This window comes from Myotis nattereri (assembly GCF_964212035.1).
Source record: "Myotis nattereri genome assembly, chromosome: 11".
NCBI lineage: Eukaryota > Metazoa > Chordata > Mammalia > Chiroptera > Vespertilionidae > Myotis > Myotis nattereri.
This window is the reverse complement of record NC_138086.1, coordinates 36023381-36043691: the sequence shown is the minus strand read 5'-3', so window position 1 is coordinate 36043691 and position 20311 is coordinate 36023381. Positions and strand designations below refer to the sequence as shown.

General features: G+C 43.3%; 1 protein-coding gene across 2 annotated transcripts in view; it reads right to left on the bottom strand.

Annotated features, from left to right (window-relative positions):
* Positions 1–364: 364 nt before the first annotated feature.
* The window catches only part of CNTNAP2 (contactin associated protein 2), a 1809641-nt gene continuing 1789694 nt past the window's right edge, over positions 365–20311 (bottom strand). For both annotated transcript variants that reach the window (XM_081102720.1, XM_081102721.1), the window contains 2 exons: positions 4206–4286; positions 365–2534 (listed from right to left, as the gene is read on the bottom strand). In XM_081102720.1, the coding sequence (XP_080958846.1) occupies positions 2335–2534; positions 4206–4286 (281 nt within the window). In that variant the 3' untranslated portion in view covers positions 365–2334. The remainder of the gene's footprint in view (positions 2535–4205; positions 4287–20311) is intronic.

Genomic DNA, 20311 nt, shown 5'->3' with positions numbered 1-20311 from the left:
TGCTGTGGGAGACCCACTGATCCCGGGAGGCATTCCAGGGCCCTAGGTTTAGAAATTCGGTCAGAGAAGTGTTGGGTATTACTTTTAACATTTTATAGCAGGAAAGTGGAAAGAAGAGAGAGAAGAGAAAGGGTGAGAACATTTTCGTATCAGGGACTGTTTTGATTGTTTTAATTCCCTAACCATATAGGGGAACAGGGGAAGTGTTGAGACAATATATAGAGAATAAAGCTATCAAGGAAAATGCAAGAAATAACCAATCTGCATTATTTGTTCAGTACAAAGGTAATGCCTGTAAAATAGGTTTTTTTAAAAAAATCAGAAACATCTGTAATACAACGTTTAAAATTTTCTTTTTCAATTTGATAATACATAAAAGAGCCCCGAATGGAGACATCTTGGTTCAATCAATAGCCGTTGTTTTCTATGTCATTTGTAAATGTTACAGTGTTCTGACATTTATCATATGAAATACTTTTCATTTTTAATGTGATTTACAGAAGAGTGATTAAGACCCTTCTTAGTTTCATGAGAGGACCTGAGGTCAGCAACTGGAAAAAGGGGTTTGGATTCCCGTGTGTTCTGTCACCGTGGCTTGAATGGGTTGTGTCTCCTATGGAATGTGCCAGTACAGTGCCACGTACCTCTGGCAGCTATGGACAACATTTTCCTGACTCAGGAAATTGAGGTCCTCCAATAACTTCGGCACACCCAGTAAGTGGAAAAGTATGCATATACACAGGTAAACTAGAATTTCCATTTTACCAAGGCAGGCTATGAGAAAAATAGCATTGATACCTTTTTAACCTCATCTTACCTAGCAGGAGAAGGAAAACAAGTGGTCAAATATTGGAGTCTAAAATTTTTTAAAAAAGTATTAAGGATAAGAGCCTGAACTATACTGACCATAAATGGTAGTCATTCTAGAAATAACTTTTATGTAATCCTTTATTAAATAAGTGAAATTATTTTTTAGATGTTCCAATAGGAGCTCTGTCCCATCGGTTTACATACTATAAGTCTATTATTTTTTAATAAAATCAATGAGTTATTTGTTGGGATAATTGGTGAAAGTTCCTGACTAAAGTGAGGTGTGAAATGACTAGACAGATACTCTCTCTGAGAAGCAATTTTGGAGACCAGGTCTGTGGTGAACCAGAGCTTCAAATGTATCTGCCAAGGAAGATCGCTGAACCAGCGCAGCATGTCTGTTTTAGACGGAGCAATACAGGGAGTAGATGTAAAACATGGCAGTGTTTTTCCCAAAGGACTCCAGAGTAGTAGAAATACAAATAGCAATCACAACTTGGCTTTATTGTGTTCGTTCACTGTCTGCTAGTTTGTCACAGGGGCTTAAAAACTAGAGATTTAAAGCAAACTGAGAACCACTTAATTTATGCATTAGCCAGACAGCGTCCATATTCTTCCTACAACTATGAAAGAAACAGAGCAAATGGATCATGACATGTGCCTCTAATCCTACAATGAGATGCTTACACATCCATGTAACATAACCCAGTATGTTGTAGGGAGAGCGGAGGAAAATCAGTGATAGGTACAGATACTGAACAGATCTAAGACTACAAACATAGAACAATATGATCTCACAGAAGTCAATGAAAAATAAAACCAGCAATCCCAATGGGAAACTACTTGCCCTGGCCCTTAACGCTTCTCTCCGTTGCGTTGATGATGATGTTACCTCACAGGTGCCATACACCTTCTTCCTTTGACTGCTTCAGGCAGGAACTCTGGGAAAATCGGCACAGGCTGAGGTCTAGTTGAAAACTGGCAAATAATAGGTTCTCTTTGCCTCTTTCTTTCCTTCTCCAATTTATAGAATACCAAAAAGAAACATTATATGAACATGAACTAGTAGCTACAATAGCCCATTAAAAGTTGACTACATGTGAAAGGAAAAGAATGCTGGAGGCCACGTGTCTGTGCATCAGCTTTCCTCAAGAAAAAATATGCACGTTCTAAGGGCTCTTAAAAATGTAGAAAACTTGCCCTGTTACCATGGATTTTTAGAACACCTCTAAACACGCACAAAATAGGACAGATTTTACCTACAAATTTCAACCATTGCTTAAACTCTAAAAGCATTTTCGTATTATTTTGTTTTGATACAGAAGGGAGAACTCAGCTATAAAGAAATATTAAAAAGTATTATTATATATTTTTTTGTGTGTGACGATCAGTCTCAGGAATTTTCTGTTGCTTGCCTCCCCCAACTTGTGCTGATATTTTAAAGGATGTGCTCAAGAGTATGAAGCAGGGTGCTTTTGTCCCTTTCCCTTCCCCCTCCCTATCCCACAGCCAAAGAGCCACCCCTCAAATGAGCCATTCCTTTTTGCTCTCGTCAATGGTCTCTGTGAAGTTGGGGTCGTTGTTCATGATGGCAGCATCTGCGCTCTCTGCTGACTCTGCTCCCTTCGCTTCGTTGGTGTGGTAGGTGCCCTTGTGACGGAACATGTAGCGAATGAGGAAGACCAAGGTGCAGAGAATGGTGAAAATCACCACAGCAATGACCCCTGGTGGAGACAGGACGAGGACTACAGGTTAAACTTAGTCTTACACATCCCACCAACACTTTCCCCCACTTCACCATGGTTTCCTCAAACACTACCCTCTCCCATAAAACACAAACCTCCAAAAACAATAACTGCAAAACGAACAGAACTGAAAGGAGAATTAGACCAATTTACGGACTTGGAGATTTCAACACTCTTCTCTCAGTAACTGATAGAACAACTACACAGAAAATCAATAAGAATTTAGAAGATCTAAAAAACATGACCTAAGGAAACAACACTAAACCTACACGACTTCCTTAAAATAGAGGAGGAGGAAGTCCTATTCAACTCACTCTATGGGGCCAGTATTATCCCGATACTAAACCCACACATTATGAAACACACTATGAAAAAGAAAATCATCAAGCAATATTCCTCTTAAATAAAATTTAAAAATCAAACCTAGCAATATGTAAAAAATATATTATGATAAAGTGATGTTAATTCTAGGAACACAAGATTGGTTTTACATTAAAAAATAAAGCAATGTAATTTATCACATTAGGCAAATAAAGGAGAAAAACCGTATGATAATCTCAATAGATGTAGAAAAAGCATATGGCAAACTTTGGAATTGGGATTAAGCAGCATCATACATATATAAGTTATACTCAGAGAGGCAGAAACACTTTTATGAAATAAGACAGAAGCAGGGAGAGAATATGGCAATGGGCAACAGGGTTATCAATATTGATCCAAATATGAGGATTATCCCAGGAGAGTCTAATTATTCTACAGGTAGCCATGGTCAGAAGGAAAGACTGGAACAAATTAGATATTCTGGCTTATTAGTTTTCTGAAACTAGAACTGCTCAGTCTTTCCAATTTTTGTAGTAAGCTACCCTGGACCATTTGGGACATGAGAGAATGAAAGTAAAAAAAGATAGGAGGGAGAAAGGACATGTCATGGCTATTGCCTCTCAGCTACTTACTTACATATTCAGATTTGGCTAGCTCACCATTCTTTTTTTACAGGTGTGCATTTAGAAAGTAGCCAGGTTACATTTCCACAGTTTATCCACATCCATACTTCATAATCTGAAGCCATATTTAAATAGCAAAATGATGCCCTGACCGGTTTGGCTCAGCGGATACAGCGTTGGCCTGCGGACTCAAGGGTCCCAGGTTCGATTCCAGTCAGGGGCATGTACCTTGGTTGCGGGCACATCCCCAGTGGGGGGCGTGCAAGAGGCAGCTGATCGATGTTTCTCTCTCATCAATGTTTCTAACTCTCTATCCCTCTCCCTTCCCTTCTGTAAAAAATCAATAAAATATATTAAAAAAATAAATAGCAAAATGAATACTAAAAATCTAGACAACCTGTTTTTCCCCTGGACCATGATTTTATTGCTTCTGGCTGGCTGGCATGGCTCAGTGATTGAGCATTGATCTATGAACCAGAAGGTCATGGTTTGATTCCCAGTAGCAGCAAATGCCTGGGTTGCAGGCTCAGAGTGGGATGTGCAGGAGGCAGCCAATCAATGTTTCTCTCTCATCGTTGATGTTTCTCTCTTTCTCTCCCTCTACCTGCCTCTCTGGAATTAATTAAAAAATATTTTTTAAAATAAAAAAATGACTGCTCCCCACAGGTGAGTAGCCACAGGAAAGCCTGTTCTGTATGTCACCTACCTCCAATGATGGCCGAGTTTCTGTTGACGCCATTTCTTATAGCTTGGCCTTGTCCTGGGTTATATGGAAAATCAGCACTGGCTGCAGAGAAAGAAATGGAAAGTCAGGTCAGAGAGTGAGGTTTACCACTAATGCCAAGTAATGTGGCACCTGTCTTTTCATACAACTCTTTACTTCCCGTTTTCCCAAATGAGGTGCCCATTTCAGGTGGACCCATCGTGCTGCTGCTTCCCAGGAGAACCACAGCAACACCCACCTCCATTCCTGCTGCTTTCCTTCACAGAGAAGGGCTGCAACTCCCTTGGAGGAATATCAGAGACTCAGACTTCCTGGGCTGCCTGCTCCAGTCCCACTGACAGACAAGCTTATGGATAATAATACTTCAGTTTGGCTGAAACCTGCCTCCTGTCCACTTCTATCCCATTCACAACTGGTGGCAGTGGCTGTACTCACAGACGAGCTTGTTAAAGTGTGCAGCATTACTTTAAAAAGCAATCACTTCTTGATATTAATATTTTACATGGCTCTAACAAAACATTGTACACTTCAGGAATATTTTATAAGGGAGTAATATTTCATGAGAGCTGAGAAGAATATTAATTATCTAATAAATATTCTCTTTCTTTCCCTATTATTAAAAATGTAAGAATCAGTTGTATTAAACTTAGCGACTTCTCTAAGATAAAGTAAATATAAAGCATGCAAAAGGCAAACATTAAGAAGTCTGTATATAGGTCAGGAGAGTTATTATCATTCATGTAAGATAATTTAAAATTAAAAAAAGATTTCATATTTGCTGGACTTCTGCTTGAGAAGTTACGCTTTAAGGTAAATCTTCCAATAGCAGCAGCTTCTCTGAAGGCAGACTACCTTAGTCCAGTGGTCGGCAAACTCATTAGTCAACAGAGCCAAATATCAATAGTACAACGATTGAAATTTCTTTTGAGAGCCAAATTTTTTAAACTTAAACTATATAGGTAGGTACATTGTTATTAACTTAATTAGGGTACTCCTAAGGCTTAGGACGAGCCACACTCAAGGGGCCAAAGAGCTGCAGGTGGCTCGCGAGCCACATTTTGCCGACCACGGCCTTAGTCTAACCAGAACCATGGCTACTGAATGGCACCAGTAAAAATAAGAAATTTATAATAGTTATTTGGCATAATTAAATGTGTACACACTGATGAAATAGGTCTGTGTTATGATTTAGGGAATATCTTAGTAAGGACTCAGCTTTTTTTCTTTAAAAAAAGGCATTTAAAATATATGTTTTTATTGATTTTAGAGAGAGAGGAAGGGAGAGGGAGAGAGATAGAGAACCAGCAACCTTTTGGTGCACAGGATGATGCTCAACCAAGTAAGCCACACTGGCCAGGGCAAGATTTGGTTATTAACACAATCAAATGTAGACTACAATTCAAAGCACAGAGTTGCTTTTCAAGGAAGAAAGCTTATACTTTCACCTACCTCCAATGATGGTACAGTTCCTAGGCCTTTTGATGTTGTAACAACTCACTCTGGACACCATTTAGCCCATGTCCTAAAAACATCATCCAGCTTGAATGTGGTCTGGCTGGGATCAGAACCCAGGTAGGGTTAACTCCACAGTCAATAAACTTCCCTATCCTGCCTTTTAGGGCTGTGGGGGGACAGACATGGGGGCTGTGGAGGAAGTCAGACCTCTGACAGTGCTGTCTGGGCAGGCCTATGAGAGGAAGAGCCTTTTATAGGGGATGGGTGAGAAAAATTTGTTTTGTTTTAGACATGTCAAGTTTGAAGTGTCTACAGGATACTCAGGCAGAGAGATCTACTTACTGGATATTTTGTGAGTTGGGTCATATTTCTCATCTCCTTTTGAAAATACACAGAAATCTTCTGTCCTCCTATAAATAATCTGAATCTTTAAAATATATTAAGTATAGTGACAAAAACTCACAGTGGTAATTCAGTTATTATACTAGAGGCCTGGTGTATGACAGTTGTGCACTTGGTGGTGGGGAGAGGGGTTCCTCAGCCTGGCCTGCACCCTTTTTTTTTTTTTTTAAATATCTTTTATTGATTTTTTACAGAGAGGAAGGGAGAGAGATAGAGAGTCAGAAACATCGATGAGAGAGAAACATTGATCAGCTGCCTCCTGCACACCCCCTACTGGGGATGTGCCCGCAACCCAGGTACATGCCCTTGACTGGAACCGAACCTGGGACCCTTCAGTCCGCAGGCCGACGCTCTATCCACTGAGCCAAACCGGTTTCGGCCCGGCCTGCACCCTTTTGCAGTCCTGGAGCCCTTGGGGGATGTCTGCAGTCAGACATCCTTAGCGCTGCCGCCACTGTGCTCGCCAGCCCTAAGGCTGGCTTGTGGCTGAGTGGCACTCCCCTTGTAGGAGCGTACTGACCACCAGTGGGCAGCTCCTGCATTGAGTGTCTGCTCCCTGGTGGTCAGTGCACGTCATAGCCACCAGTAGTTCCTCCGTTCGGTTGATTTGCATATTACCCATATACACTAATAAAACAGAAAAATGGTAATTGGCGTACAGCGCTGCCCTTTTCATTGGCTAATCAGGGCTATATGCAAATTAACTGCCAACTAAGATTGGCAGTTAACTGCCAACAAGATGGCGGTTAATTTGCATATGTAGGCACAATGCAGGGAGGCGAAAGGGAAAGCAGGAAGAAGCCCCCTGCCACTGACAGTGATCGGAAACCCAGGGGGGAGCTAAGAGCTGGGGGGCAGGGCAAAGGTGGCCCTGGGACCACCTTTGCCCTGCCCCCCAGCCATGATCGGAGAATCAGGTGCCTTTTCCTCCCTGGCCAGTGATAGCAGGAAGTAGGGGTGGAGCCAGCGATGGGAGCTGGGCACGGTCGAAGCTGGCAGTCCCAGGAGCTAGGGGTCCCTTGCCTGGGCCTAAAGCGAAGCCCACGATCACGGGGCCGCTGCAGCTGCGGGTCCCCGCTGCCCGTGCCGGATGCCTAGGCCAGAGGCATTAGGCCTGGGCAGGGGCGGAGCCTGCAACCGCGGGGAGCTGGGGATCCCCTGCCCAGGCCTGACACCTCTGCCGGAGGCCTCAGGCCTGGGCAAGGGGCTGACCCGGTGATTGGTGATCGGAGGGTGATGAGGGTCAACTCCTCTGGCCGAGGCATCAGGCCTGGGTGGGGGGGCGGAGCCGGGGATTGGGGGGATATGATGGTCCCCTTGCCCAGGCCTGAAGCCTGGGTCAGAGGCATCAGGCTTGGGCGGGGGGTGGAGCAAGCGATCAGAGGGAGATGGGGGTCCCCTGCCCAGGCATGATTCCTGGGCCAGAGGCCTCAGGCCTGGGCGGGGGCCAGAGCCAGCGATCGGGGGGAGATGGGGGTCCCCTGTCCAAGCCTGACACCTCTGGCGGAGGCGTCAGGCCTGGGCAAGGGGCCGATCAGGCGATCGGAGGGTGATGGGGGTCTACGCCTCTGGCCGAGGCATCAGGCCTGGGCAAGGGGCAGAGCCAGCAATCGGAGGGGTCTGGGGGTCCCCTGCCCAGGCCTGATGCCTGGGCCAGAGGCATCAGGCCTGGGCTGGGGGCAGAACCAGTGATGGGGGGAAATGAGGGTCCCCTGCCCAGGCCTGATGCCTCTGTCAGAGGCGTCAGGCCTGGGCAAAGGGCCGATCCTGCAATTGGAGGGTGATGGGGGTCAATGCCTGAGGGCTCCAAGTATGTGAGAGGGGGCAGGCTGGACTGAGGGACCCCCCCCCCCACACACACACCCAGTGCACGAATTTCGTGCACCGGGCCCCTAGTTTATTATATAGGATTGTGTGATATTCACAAGACTATGAAATTGGTTGCTTTTTTGCTTCAGGTGATGTGGATGGAAGAACATAGCATAGTTTCTCTCTGCTCCAAAGCCTGCTCCATGGCTTTCCATCCTTGGCCACAAAACTGACTTAACATAGATATTTAGAGATATTGACATGTTTTCCCTGGTTCTCTTGAAGTTATTGACATAAGCATTAGTGGAAGGTGTGGATGTGACCTGAGATGACCCAAGGAGAAGAGCCAGCAGAGAATATTTATAAATATCCTAGGTTTGTCTTTGGTATAAAAATCTGAACTCTTTGGCAAATGGAGCAAAGCTTCCCTTGAGCTGAATTTCTCTCCTGCCTCTTCCCTCATGGAGCCACCACATTCCCTACTCAACAGTCTAGGCACACGGATTCCTGGTGCTTCTGGTTGATGTGCCTTTGCTCATCCACATGGCACTCTGGTTTGCCTTTCCTCTCTTTGTCCATGAAATCCTATGTCTTTCCTGAAACTATCCCCAACCACCTCTTTTCAACGGCTATCATTGTAATTCTTGTCACTCCTTATGCAATAGTCACCCTCTTAAAGTCAGGGGCCAATCTTAATTATGTTTGCAGTCCCAATGACAAACAGTGCAGACAAGAAGCAGAGTTAATTGGATGCTCGTTGACTGGGGCAATTAAAATCAGTCCATTAAGAGGTGTGTAAATGTTTGTGTAGCCTCTTCTGATAATAAAGACTCCCACGCAGATATAATTTTAAGAGTCAGCTGCCTACACCCAACCCAACCCTTAAAGCAAAGCAGCATTCTTATTCTTCCCAATAAAGGCAATGAACATATAGACTACAGAGAGGCTACTAATGATTCCTGTGTCCACCAGCCTCTGGAGATTAGCTGAGAACAATCAGTGGAAAAGCCTCAGGTACAACAGAAGTCCTCGTGAAACTAAGAGCAGGGTTCTGTGTTTTTTTTTTGTTTTTGTTTTTGTTTTTAGCATGAGCATCCCCATTTTCATGGCTTTATTGATAACTTAAGCCTGGTTGTCTTAATGCATGCGAGAGCTCACTCCCTTGAGGCAAATTCACATTATTTTGGTGAGCAGAGTTACGGCTATTTTAATAGATACATTCCAAATTATTTCATCTCATCTGTCCTTCCCCTTGGGGACCAAGAGCCTCTTGGAAATGCACACAGAGAAACATGGATACCAAGAAATACGCTGGGACCAGACCACAGAACCCATCCATGGCACATGCTCCGCTCTGTGGCTAACTTTCCAAAGTTTGCTAGAACACAGCAATTTCAGTGGTACTGGAGTATCACGGAGCCGATATTTTAGAAAATGTCACGAGTAGTTCAAAATAGACTTTAGATAGTAACAGTCTCAAGACCAGATTTGCATCAAACAGGCAAAGGCTATTTTCAATACACTTTTTTCCGGGATTCCCCAAATGACACTGCGTGAGGATGGCCACCAAAGCGTGGCGCTGTTCCAGCTCTGATTTAGAGTCTCACAGCACCGTGTGCATCTCTGCTTATCGCCCCGGCTGTTCGTTCATTCTATCCATAGACCATGCTTCCTTTGTACCACACAGAGAGTAGCTCTTCTCCCCTCCCCCACCAGCAGAGGACAACAGAACAGATTCCTGCAGGAACTGAGGACTAGAGAGTTTCCACCATTGAACGTGCTCTTGAAATAGCCTGGCTGAGGCCTCAGAGCCCATAGATGCACTACAGCCCTTCTCACTCAGAGAAGGCAAATGTATCATAGACGTCAACATATTCAGACATGGATCACAGTCTTCCTAACAAATAGATTCTTCCTTTGCCTTCCATGTGAGGCGCAACCTGAGAGCTCAGCACTGGTGTTTCCTTTCCCCTCCTCCATCTTCAGGTTGCGGGGAGGGGGGTGGGGGGAGGAAATAACACACATACTTGGTAAGAGCAGGCCCAGGGGAAGTCATTCCCATAATTATAAGGATACAATAAAAAGGTCAGGTATTAGAACTGGGTGAGCAAAAATGCACTTTCCTTCCCCCAAAAGAATGGAAAACAAGGGTGTTTTATTCTCTTTTCTAAGGGCAGTTTGCCCTCCCCTTTGCCACCTTCTTGGAAGGATTTCTCAGGAAAGCAAATGAGAGTCCGATTGGCACTTTCCTATCTGTGTGCTGGGCAGGGGTGTGTGTGGTGTCCTTCGCTGGCAGCTGCGACAACCAGGGCTTGAGTGACAGTGACAAGTAATGAAACCACCTGTCCAGATGTGAGGCCCATTACACAACCAAAGCCCCCAGTGACCATGTAGGGTATTTAGGTATTTATATGTGACAAGTAGAAAAGCTCTAATTCTAGGATTACATGAAACGAATCATCAATGGCACTGACTACACTTTCCTCAGGTATAAAACTCTCTAGGGCCCAGGATACCAAACATGTTTTTAATTGCCAATTCACATAAAATTCACATTCCAGGAACAAGCTGTTTAGGAAATAATAATAGTACTTCCTACAAGTCAGGTCCTGTTTTAAGTCCTTTTCATGTATTAACTCATTTCATCCTCATGTGAGCCTTGTGAGGTGGGCATATTCCTACACTTGGGAAGCGAAAAATGTGTCTGAGATTCCATGACGAGTAACAGGAGGAGCCAGGGTTTGAACCAGGAAATTGGCTTCAGAAACCACTTGCAAAAACTAAGCTGACCTCTCTCTCTCTGATGAGAAGTGATCCGTCTACACTGGCTCTATCCAATTGTCAACAATATGACATGCTTTAATGGCGACCCACTAACTTAGCCTAATTGCTTCTCTGTGGTTGGGGGGCTCTCTGGGGTGACCAGTGATATCTAAAAGCTCTGACTGCACTTGTAAGACTTCAAAAGCTGAGCATGAAGAGACATTTTTTGTCTGACAAAGGACAATTCCACATGATGACAGTATCAGCTGAACCATGTGATAAACTGAGGGCTCCGAACCAGCACTGCAGAAGAACAGAAGCCCAATAGTCCTGGTTCCAGCACCAATCCCTCAGGGGCCCAACCAGCCCAGACAGAATGGTGATCACCATTCTAGAAGCACGTGAAATCATGAATAGTGCTAATTGTGCTTTTAAACATTCCTGTTGGAAAGTAATTTTTACTGCATTTTTAGAACGTTAAAATTAATAGGAATTTCAAGGCAGGTGCTTAAGTATAATAAATGGAATTTAGACAGTCTTAAGAATAGGTTATTAAAAAGAGATCTGCATTCTTTAGCCTCAAATTTATTGCCTGTGCCATTGATCAGGTAGGGAGAAGATGGAACAATAAAGATTATTATTTTTTCACTACAGAATATAAATGAGGTAGTTGTGGTTCTTATTTACTATGTTTCAAAATATGTAAAATTGTAGACTTTAGGCTCAGAAACCAATTGCAAATAAAACACTCGTTTAAATGCATATAAAAATAAATCGAGGTTATCTAACATAAACCCTCCCCCCCAGAATAAAAGGCACTAAAAGCTTTAGGTTGTCATATATCAGGGACAAAAAAATTAGAGAGTAGCTGACATCTCCTTGAGAAAATATCTCCATGGAAACCACTTAAGCTTCAGCATCTAAAGTGATAATGTGAGACACTCCAACAAAACTGCTATTAATTGTAATTTAATTTAAATTGCAACACTATGTTTGCAGTGGGGTCTGGGCTAGATGATGTATATATGCCTTTGTTCTTCCCAGCTTCTTTGTTTCGTTTGCTTTATTCTCTTCCTTTAAATTTGAGTGGTATGGCAGATTTTTTTTTTTTTTAAGTAATGCATTTTAAGCATTTGCTATTGACTGATATTTTAGAAACAGAAGTGAAATAAAAGGTTTTTGATTAAGATGCTGAAGATATAAGGAGCTGCTGTTTTATTCTGGGAGAAGCTACTGCTGATCACGTTCAGGAGGGAGGGATTGGTGGGCCATGGCTTCGTGAACCTCAGTCTCGTATCTATACATATAGCCATCACCTCAGTTTCCACAGAAAGCTAGACAGCTAGAATTCTAGTTTCAAATGGGGAAGAGATTATGAGATTTTGGCTCTGACAAGTGAAATAAAAACTTTACATTTCCAGCCTGTATGAGTGTTCAAGATCCAGGGACTCAAAGAGGTTCTTTAGGTGAAAAGAAACAGAATAAAGGAAACTGTCATCTGCTGTGTGTCTTGGTTGTGAACATAATGCCAACTTCTATACAAAAGGACTGAATGGGCAATCGATTTTATTCGATTCCCTCCTTCCAGTGGGTTTTTAAGGCAATTTCTGAATCGTCTCAATTGCTTTTCAGGAAAAAGATTTACTGATAATCCTAGACTAGGATGACATTACATTCTTTTGTCCGGGAAAGTATAAATAGGTATTTTAATAGGAAATATCTCATTATTGGTAGAAGCTCAGACTTTGTATTCCATAAACACTAAAGTAAGTCATGTGGTGTCCATTTTCATGTTAGAGATGTCTTCTTATTTCTCAGGTGGGAAAACTATTTCTTCTTTTGTTAGTAGTGATTGTGTAGGAATCAATCATCAAAGCTATGGTTGGATAACATTGTGGGCTCCTGAGGATCACAGATGGTTACAACTGGCTTTCCATCCCACAACCTGTCTCTACATCTGGGAGGCTAAGACGCAGGATGGCGTGTAGGTCACGGTTATGTAGCTGGTAGGGGCTCAGGTCACTTCGGCCAAGTCTCTGGATTCACCTGGGTCTTACTGTCGTTCTCCACCACAGGGCGCTGTAGACTCATGTTGGCATTAATTGGATGCAGGAACACAGAAGCCCCAAGGCTGGGGGAATAAGATAAATTTGGGCGGTGCCATTCAAACCCCTTTCTGAGGGACAGCACGGTTTCCAGATCGTCCTCAGCAGCAGCGGGACCCCCTTCAGGGCCTGTCCCTTCCAACTCACAAAGGGTGCCGAGGGCAGGAATAAAAGGGCTCTGCATCATGTAGCTGGTGGGTTCTTTAGGCTTTTTCTTCCTCCTTGAAACTCATTCTCATGTGCCTTTTAAACAAATAGATTGATTCCTGAGTGCTTTGGTTCAGAGTGCTCAAATGTTAGGGAGCATACAAACCACCTGGTGTCATGTTAAAATGCAGGTTCTGATTGGGCTGGTCTGGGGCGGGGCCTGGGAGCCTGCGTTTCTCACAGGTGTTTGGGTACTTGAGCAGCAGAGCTATAACTGAAACCCTGGAGGTTCATATTCCTTCTGAGCATCTTACCTTCCTTCCCCCACCCCAGAACCATTTTGTGCTCTTACTGACTTACATGAGAATTCACCCCATGGTTCCATTATCTTTAGCCCTATTTCTTTCTTTTTTAAAAAATCCTCACCTGAGGATATGTTCCCATTGATTTTTGGAGAGAGAGGAAGGGAGAGAAGGAGAGAGAAACATTGATGTGAGAGAGAAACATTGATTGGCTGCTTCCCTACATGCCCTGACCAGGGATTGAACCAGCAACCAAGATGTATGTACCCTAACCAGAAATCAAACCTGTAACCTTTTGGTGTAGGGGATGACAGATGACACTCCAACCAGGGGTATAGCCTCACTTTCCAAGGAGAGGGTGCTTGAGAAAATAACCATCATAAGAAGTTAAAGCCACCAAATACAGTGAATAAGCCCCAAAGCGCACCTGTAAAGACAGTCCCTAATGTTTTTGCCCAGACAGTGGTCAAGAGTTGGCACTGTTCATGAGATGACCGTCTTTGGGAGACCCTGGAGCTGGTGCCTTCAGGCTTCTGCTGAGAACACCTCCACCGGGCACTGGGCAAGGGTTAGCAAAGGCTTTGGATGTCCAGAACTTCTGGCTTGGGAGCTTGATTAAAATAACTTGTTGATAACCCCAAATCTAGTCAAAAGATGATTTCATCATTTGTGAGAGTACTGAGCACATTTGATCATCTGAGGAGGCAGGCAAGGAAGAAGGGTCTCCTCTCATGCCCCTGTGCGAATTTCTAGTCAGTTCAAGGGCCGTAATTTGCCTGTTTTGAAAATAGCAGAATATTGCTGCGTTGCTTCTGCCATCATCGTATGTCTTTTGAGGTAAGTACGGGGAATAACAAAATGCATTTGGAAAGACAATCTTCTGCTATAGCCTCTATATCTCAGTGTGCAGAACACGTCTTCAGTTTCAGACGATGAATGTGCTCCTGCTCTCCGTGGACTCGCTCTGTCAATATTCATACGGCTTAGGCTTTGGTTTGGAGGACGTCTGTTGTAATTGCTCTTTCACCAAAATGTAAAATTGACTCTTTTTTATTCCTCAGTGCTCAGAAACCAGGACACAGATGAGGAGTGTTTCTGAGAACACAGCATCGTCTACCCGGATCCAGCCCGCTGACCGGCTCCCTGCTGCATTGTGTGTGTGGACGATTAGAAAGGGCAGCGAGCAAAGCTAAAGTGCTTTAAAAATTAATTCTGCACGTATTTTAAGTCTTTTATCAATGCCCAGCAGGGCTCGTGCTTTTGAAATACTTTTTTTCAGTTGCATTAGCAGAAGTGAAACATGTAATTCCAATCCCAAGACGTGTCTTGTCTTCTAAGAAGGCCGACCTCAGAAAACTGACGCTGCAACCCCCTCGCTGGGTATTTCCGTCATCTTTTGAGTTGTTCTTCCTGGGTGAACCTTAGATCTCAAAGGACAGTGTCTTTGCTTGTTGGCAGGTGGAGTGCCTAATGGCCAATGAAGGAGCCCTGTGAAAAGAAAAGGCTTCCAAAGCTTCCCGATGCTGCCCCACCAATGGCCTCCTCCAGGTGCCGCTCCCATCAGGGTACAGATGCTGAGATCTATGTCCAGCCTGAGCCACGTGACTGTCACAGCCCTCCCTCTCATTCATGTCAACAGAGTGTGAAAAAAATACTCTAGCCATCCTGGGTGTGTATCAAAAAAGGGAAAGGAAAAAAAAATAAAGCGGGGGGTGGGGGAGGGTGGGGGAGTGTGCAGAGCAGCAGGAATTTCACCTAAGTGTGCAGAGTACTTATTATTTCAGACTTCCACTTTATATTCACGGGGTGGCAGAAGACAGGAAAACAGTTCACAATAAAGAACTGGAAATCTTTTACGTTTAAATTCGATTATTTTCCTGGAGAAGGAGGAGAAGTGGGGAAAGCACTGAATCTGAAGGGCGTCTACCTGACATTTAGGCCTGGCAATGCTGGTCTCTGTGTGCCTTTCAGCAGGTGCTGTAAACAGGGGGCTGGGCGGCATCTCGGGACGGGGCGCGGCCGCAGGAGTCTCCAGACTGTGCGGTGTGTGTTAGGCAGGGCTGAGCTAGCCCACAGCAGCCACTCCGCTCTTTCTTGAGGGCAGGAAGGCATTTGCTTTCTTTGAGTCGCATTTCCCTTATCTTTACTTATTTATTTATTTTTTAAAATATATTTTATTAATTTTTTTACAGAGAGGAAGGGAGAGGGATAGAGAGTTAGAAACATGGATGAGAGCGAAACATCCATCAGCTGCCTCCTGCACACCCGCTACTGGGGATGTGCCCGCAACCAAGGTACATGCCCTTGACTGGAATCGAACCCGTGACCTGTCAGTCCGCAGGCCGACACTCTATCCACTGAGCCAAACGGGTCAGGGAATAGTTATTTATTTTTTAAGATACATTTTTATTGACTTCAGAGAGGAAGGGAGAGAGATAGAGATAGAAACATCAATGATGAGAATCATTGATTGGCTGCCTCTTGCACTAGGGATTGAACCTGCAACCTGGGCATGTGCCCTGACCAGGAATTGAACCTTGACCTCCTGGTTCATAGGTCTACGGTTAACCACTGAACCACGCTGGCTGGGCTCATTTTCCTTCTCTTTAAAAGTGGCTAATAATGTCCACTCATACATATAGACCCCCGAGAATGAAACAAAATCTTGCCCTGATAGCATTTCAGCAACTAAAGTTTTTTACAATTTTAAACTGTCATTTATCCTTTTCAGTTTTTTAAAAGTTAAAATTCCCAAGTCAATTCTTGGAAACCACTCTTTGCCATTCCCAAGAGGGAAATGTCAAAGTGATTTGGTCTCCATGTTTAAAATAACTTTCATGTGGCTTATTGTATATTTAGATTTTAACATAAAGTTGATTTTACTTTTTCTCCCTGAGCCTTCCGGGGTTGTTCCTCGCGAGAAACTGAACAGCAGAATCAAGAATCCACCAGCCCTTTCTGCAGCACAAAACTGAGGCAAAAACAAACACCGTGATTTCCTGGAGTCAGTGGTTCTGCCATCGCTGGAGAAGTTGCCATAGCAGTGAGGACGCCTGTGTTTCCCCGCACTTCCCCAGCCCCACGTGAGGGAGACCACAGCTGAGAGGATGGCCCGGCCAGACCCCTGGAGAGAGGCCTCTCTAAGGCCCCTGCCCGGTGGGGTGGCCGAAGCGGGGTGAGCACAGAGACAAGACTGGGAGAGAATCCTGCCCTCCCTGGGGCTCAAAATCTATTAAAAGGGACAAGGGAAAGAAAGGTGGAAAGGCAGAGGGAAACTTGGACTGAAAGTGACGCCCACACAGGGAGGAACAAGGACCGTAGACGTTGCCCCATAGTTGATGTTTGTGACCCTTTTGATTTATTCACAGTGGAGTTTTCAGAGAGTTAAACAACTCTGGTTGGGAATGAACAGAACCTGAGCAAAGGCAGCGCCTGCCACACGGGAGTGACTAGAGAGCAGCACAGGAAAGAGAGGATGCTGAGCAGGGTGTGGTGCTGCAGGGACTCCAACCTCACTGCCCATCCCTGCAGCCGCTTATGAGAGGTTGGCTGTCTATCATTTCTCACCATGGCCCTCACTGCTTTGCAAAACACAGGCTTGACAAACCTGTTCTGTGATGTGGGAGGCTGTGGCAGCTTAAGGAAGCCTCTAAAGCAGCAGTGGGCAAACTACGGCCCGCGGGCTGGATCCGGCCCGTTTGAAATGAATAAAACTAAAAAAAAAAAAAAAGACCAAAGACCGTATCCTTTTATGTAATGATGTTTACTTTGAATTTGTATTAGTTCACACAAACACTCCATCCATGCTTTTGTTTCGGCCCTCGGGTCCAGTTTAAGAACCCATTGTGGCCCTCGAGTCAAAAAGTTTGCCCACCCCTGCTCTAAAGTCTTTTCAGGCCCCTTAGATAAACATCTAGTTAAAAATATTAATGCCAAGACTCTGCATCTGGAACGTGCAATATGGGAGGTGGGGTCAGAAATGAGAGTTTTGGGCTTAGAGCTGAAATTTGTTAACTTTGGTCCACATTCCTCTGAAGAGGATGATACTTCCCCCCGCCCCCCCATAATGAAAATGAGATAATTAAACATTCAAATTACAAAGTTAAAGAGCAGCAAATATAAATTTAAAGAAGTCAAGTAAAAGCAAGTGGTAAAAGCAAACAGAAAAATGATAGCACTAATAAATAAATCCAAAGCTGGTTTTTTGAGGAAAAAAATCTAACCAAGAAGAAAACCTAAATCTATAATATGAAAAATAGGACTAAATCTAACCAAGAAGAAAACCTAAATCTATAATATGAAAAATAGGACTAAAATCTTCTAGAGAAAATTTAAAAAAAATTCTGAATGGAGATGACAAAAAGCCATAAAACATTTTTATTTCATCATGCAAAAATTTTTAAAAATTACATGATAAAACCCCATAAATGAAAAAATAGAGATCAATCTAGAAAAACACTCAAACATAGTAAAATACTAATTAACATCATATAAAGAATTCATATAAGTTTAGTAGTAAATGACCAACAAATAGGAAAGAATATAAATATTTGGTCAAAGAACATAAATAGGCAGTTCATGAAAAAATAAATACAAGTGACTTATAAATGTATATAAAGATACTTAAGCTCACTTATAATTAATGAAATCCAAATTAAAATAATAAAATTTCATTTTTTTCAAAAAAAATGTAGCAAGTTTAAAAGAATATTATGATGTACTGTGTTAAGGGTGTGGGGAAAAAGACTCTCATACTGTATTGGATTGGGGGTACTAAATCATTGGAGGCTGACATATAATAGCTATCAAAATTAAAAAAATATCCCTTTATTCAACAACGTCACATGTGCAAAGCTAGTCATTATGGAAACAAAAGATGGGAACAACTTAAATGACTAATGGATCAGATATCTGTAACTTAATATTATATTTAACTTAAGCTGTGTAAATGTACTTGGTGTTCTTGCAGAAAAGCAGAATTTGCATCATTTGCAGGAAAAATGCACATTAGAAAAGAGGGAATAATAATTGTTCTTTGCACTTGAGTCAATGTTACCTGTGTGTCACTGATGAGGAGAAAAGACACACAAGAGAATAAAAAGATTAGGTGTCAGGGATTGAACGCATTAATCATGTAATCTTAGCATAAGGATGCAAAAAGGGAACTAACTGCTCAGAAATAATTAAGATGTCAGTATAAAAGCTGGAAAGATTATTTTAAGTGCCTGCAGGTGGTAAAGAAAACCACCTACCAGCTTGTAATTATGAAGGAAACTGAATAAATATATTCAGTTTTTAAATGTTCATCATATTCATAACTCTTTTGCATACGAAGATATAAAAATGTTTTATCTTCAGATGGTGGAAAGGAAATTTGGAATATAGATAAGAAATCAAGTGATTAAAAATCATGACCTTAGAGGTAGGGGAGGGGTGCCTTTAGAAGTCAAACTCACATTCCCAGGGGTCAAGTGCTGTGTTGAGTTCAAGCCTCATTTCTCAGTTTGGAGTAGTTGGTAGACTGCTGTGGAATCTAACTGGGCGAGGTTGTTACCTTGAGTGAGCCCTGGCACCAGATTCCATCGCGCTCCCAATTTATGTGGGAGAACACATTCCTAAGAGGGCTGGTTTTTCAATAGCTCTGTGAACCTGAGTGAATCCCCTGGACAAGCCTGGGTTTGGATCCTCCCGGCTTCCTGACAACCTTGACCCTGGGTCTGGGCGGGAGGAGAACTGGGCCGTGGTTAACTGTTTTTCCACTCTGCTCAGTGCTCCTGGGTTTTCCCATTTCCATGTCCCACCCATTGAGAGTTCTTGGTCAAGAGTCCCTCAGTGTCAGATGCAGGTTAGCTTTAGGGTGGGAGGCAGGGAAGTCAAGGTTACAGTGGAGGCTGTTCAACTGCCAGCACCCGGCTGAGGCCGATTCTCTGGGGCCTCCTGGGGCGCACGTGATACACTTGTAAATTAACAGAGGTATGGGCACATACCTGTGTTGAGAATATTACGCACTAGAAGTCCTTTATAAATCTTTATAACTAGTTATACTCTTTATAAACAGAAGATTCCTTAGGGAGTGAACCTTACATCTTAGAGTGCTCTGTCTATGGTATGATATTTTATAAAAGGTCCTAGGATGTGTGTGGCCTTTGGTCTGATGTATTCTGTATCAAGTATCACGAATGTGATAAAACACCTCAAGGCATACTAGGAATGCCCCCGTGCTGTACAGTTTGGAGTTGGTTCTTAGTGCAGAAATTTACAGCATCCGAATCATGGATGTATTTTTTTTTTTTTCAGAATGTGCCCTGCTGTCCATGGTTATACTCCTGCTGGGAAATCCTTGCTGTTTCAAGGAAAGAAGATTCCTGGATTTGACCAAGAGAAAGAACAGAGCCAGCGATTGAGAGGCGGGTCCCAGCAATTCCCCCATGCTCTGCGACCTTTAATGCACCAGAACTCAGGGCTGGTGTGTTCTTTCTTCCCTTGTAACTATTGTTCTAAAAATATTCCTCAGGACCCTAATGATGTGCTTTAGAAACAGGCGGCACCTCTTATCAATGGGGGAAAACCAGGCAGTAAAGACAGCGACTGGATGTTCCTAATAGAGCAGAATTGATGTAAATCAAATTAATGCTATTTTGTTTACTGTTTCCCCCTATAAAATGCACTCTTACTCCCTGTGCTTACATCCCTGTGTTCGGGTGGTCCTGTCACACTGCCCGGGGCCTTCCCACACTCCAATCACGTGGGAACCACCTTCACATTTTTTTGCCATTAGCCATGCAAAATCCAATGATTATTTATTTACTTATTGTCACTAAATTGATCCAATTTCTAATTTAAATAAATACACTGATACAACTTTTTAAACCTACTGAGTGATTCTATTTATTCTGTGAGGGCTCTAAACAGAAGCCTGTTCTCTCTTTAATGAAGGTTAACAGCAAGGGGGAGGGGTGTTAAGGGCATGGCAGAACCAATCGGAGACTTTCTCTTTGACAAAATTTGAGGGGCTGAAAGAGAAATAAACAGGAAGTGACTTTACACTGTTATGCAATGCCATGTCTATTTTCTTTCCACAGTGACCTGGTGACCCCCTATCAAA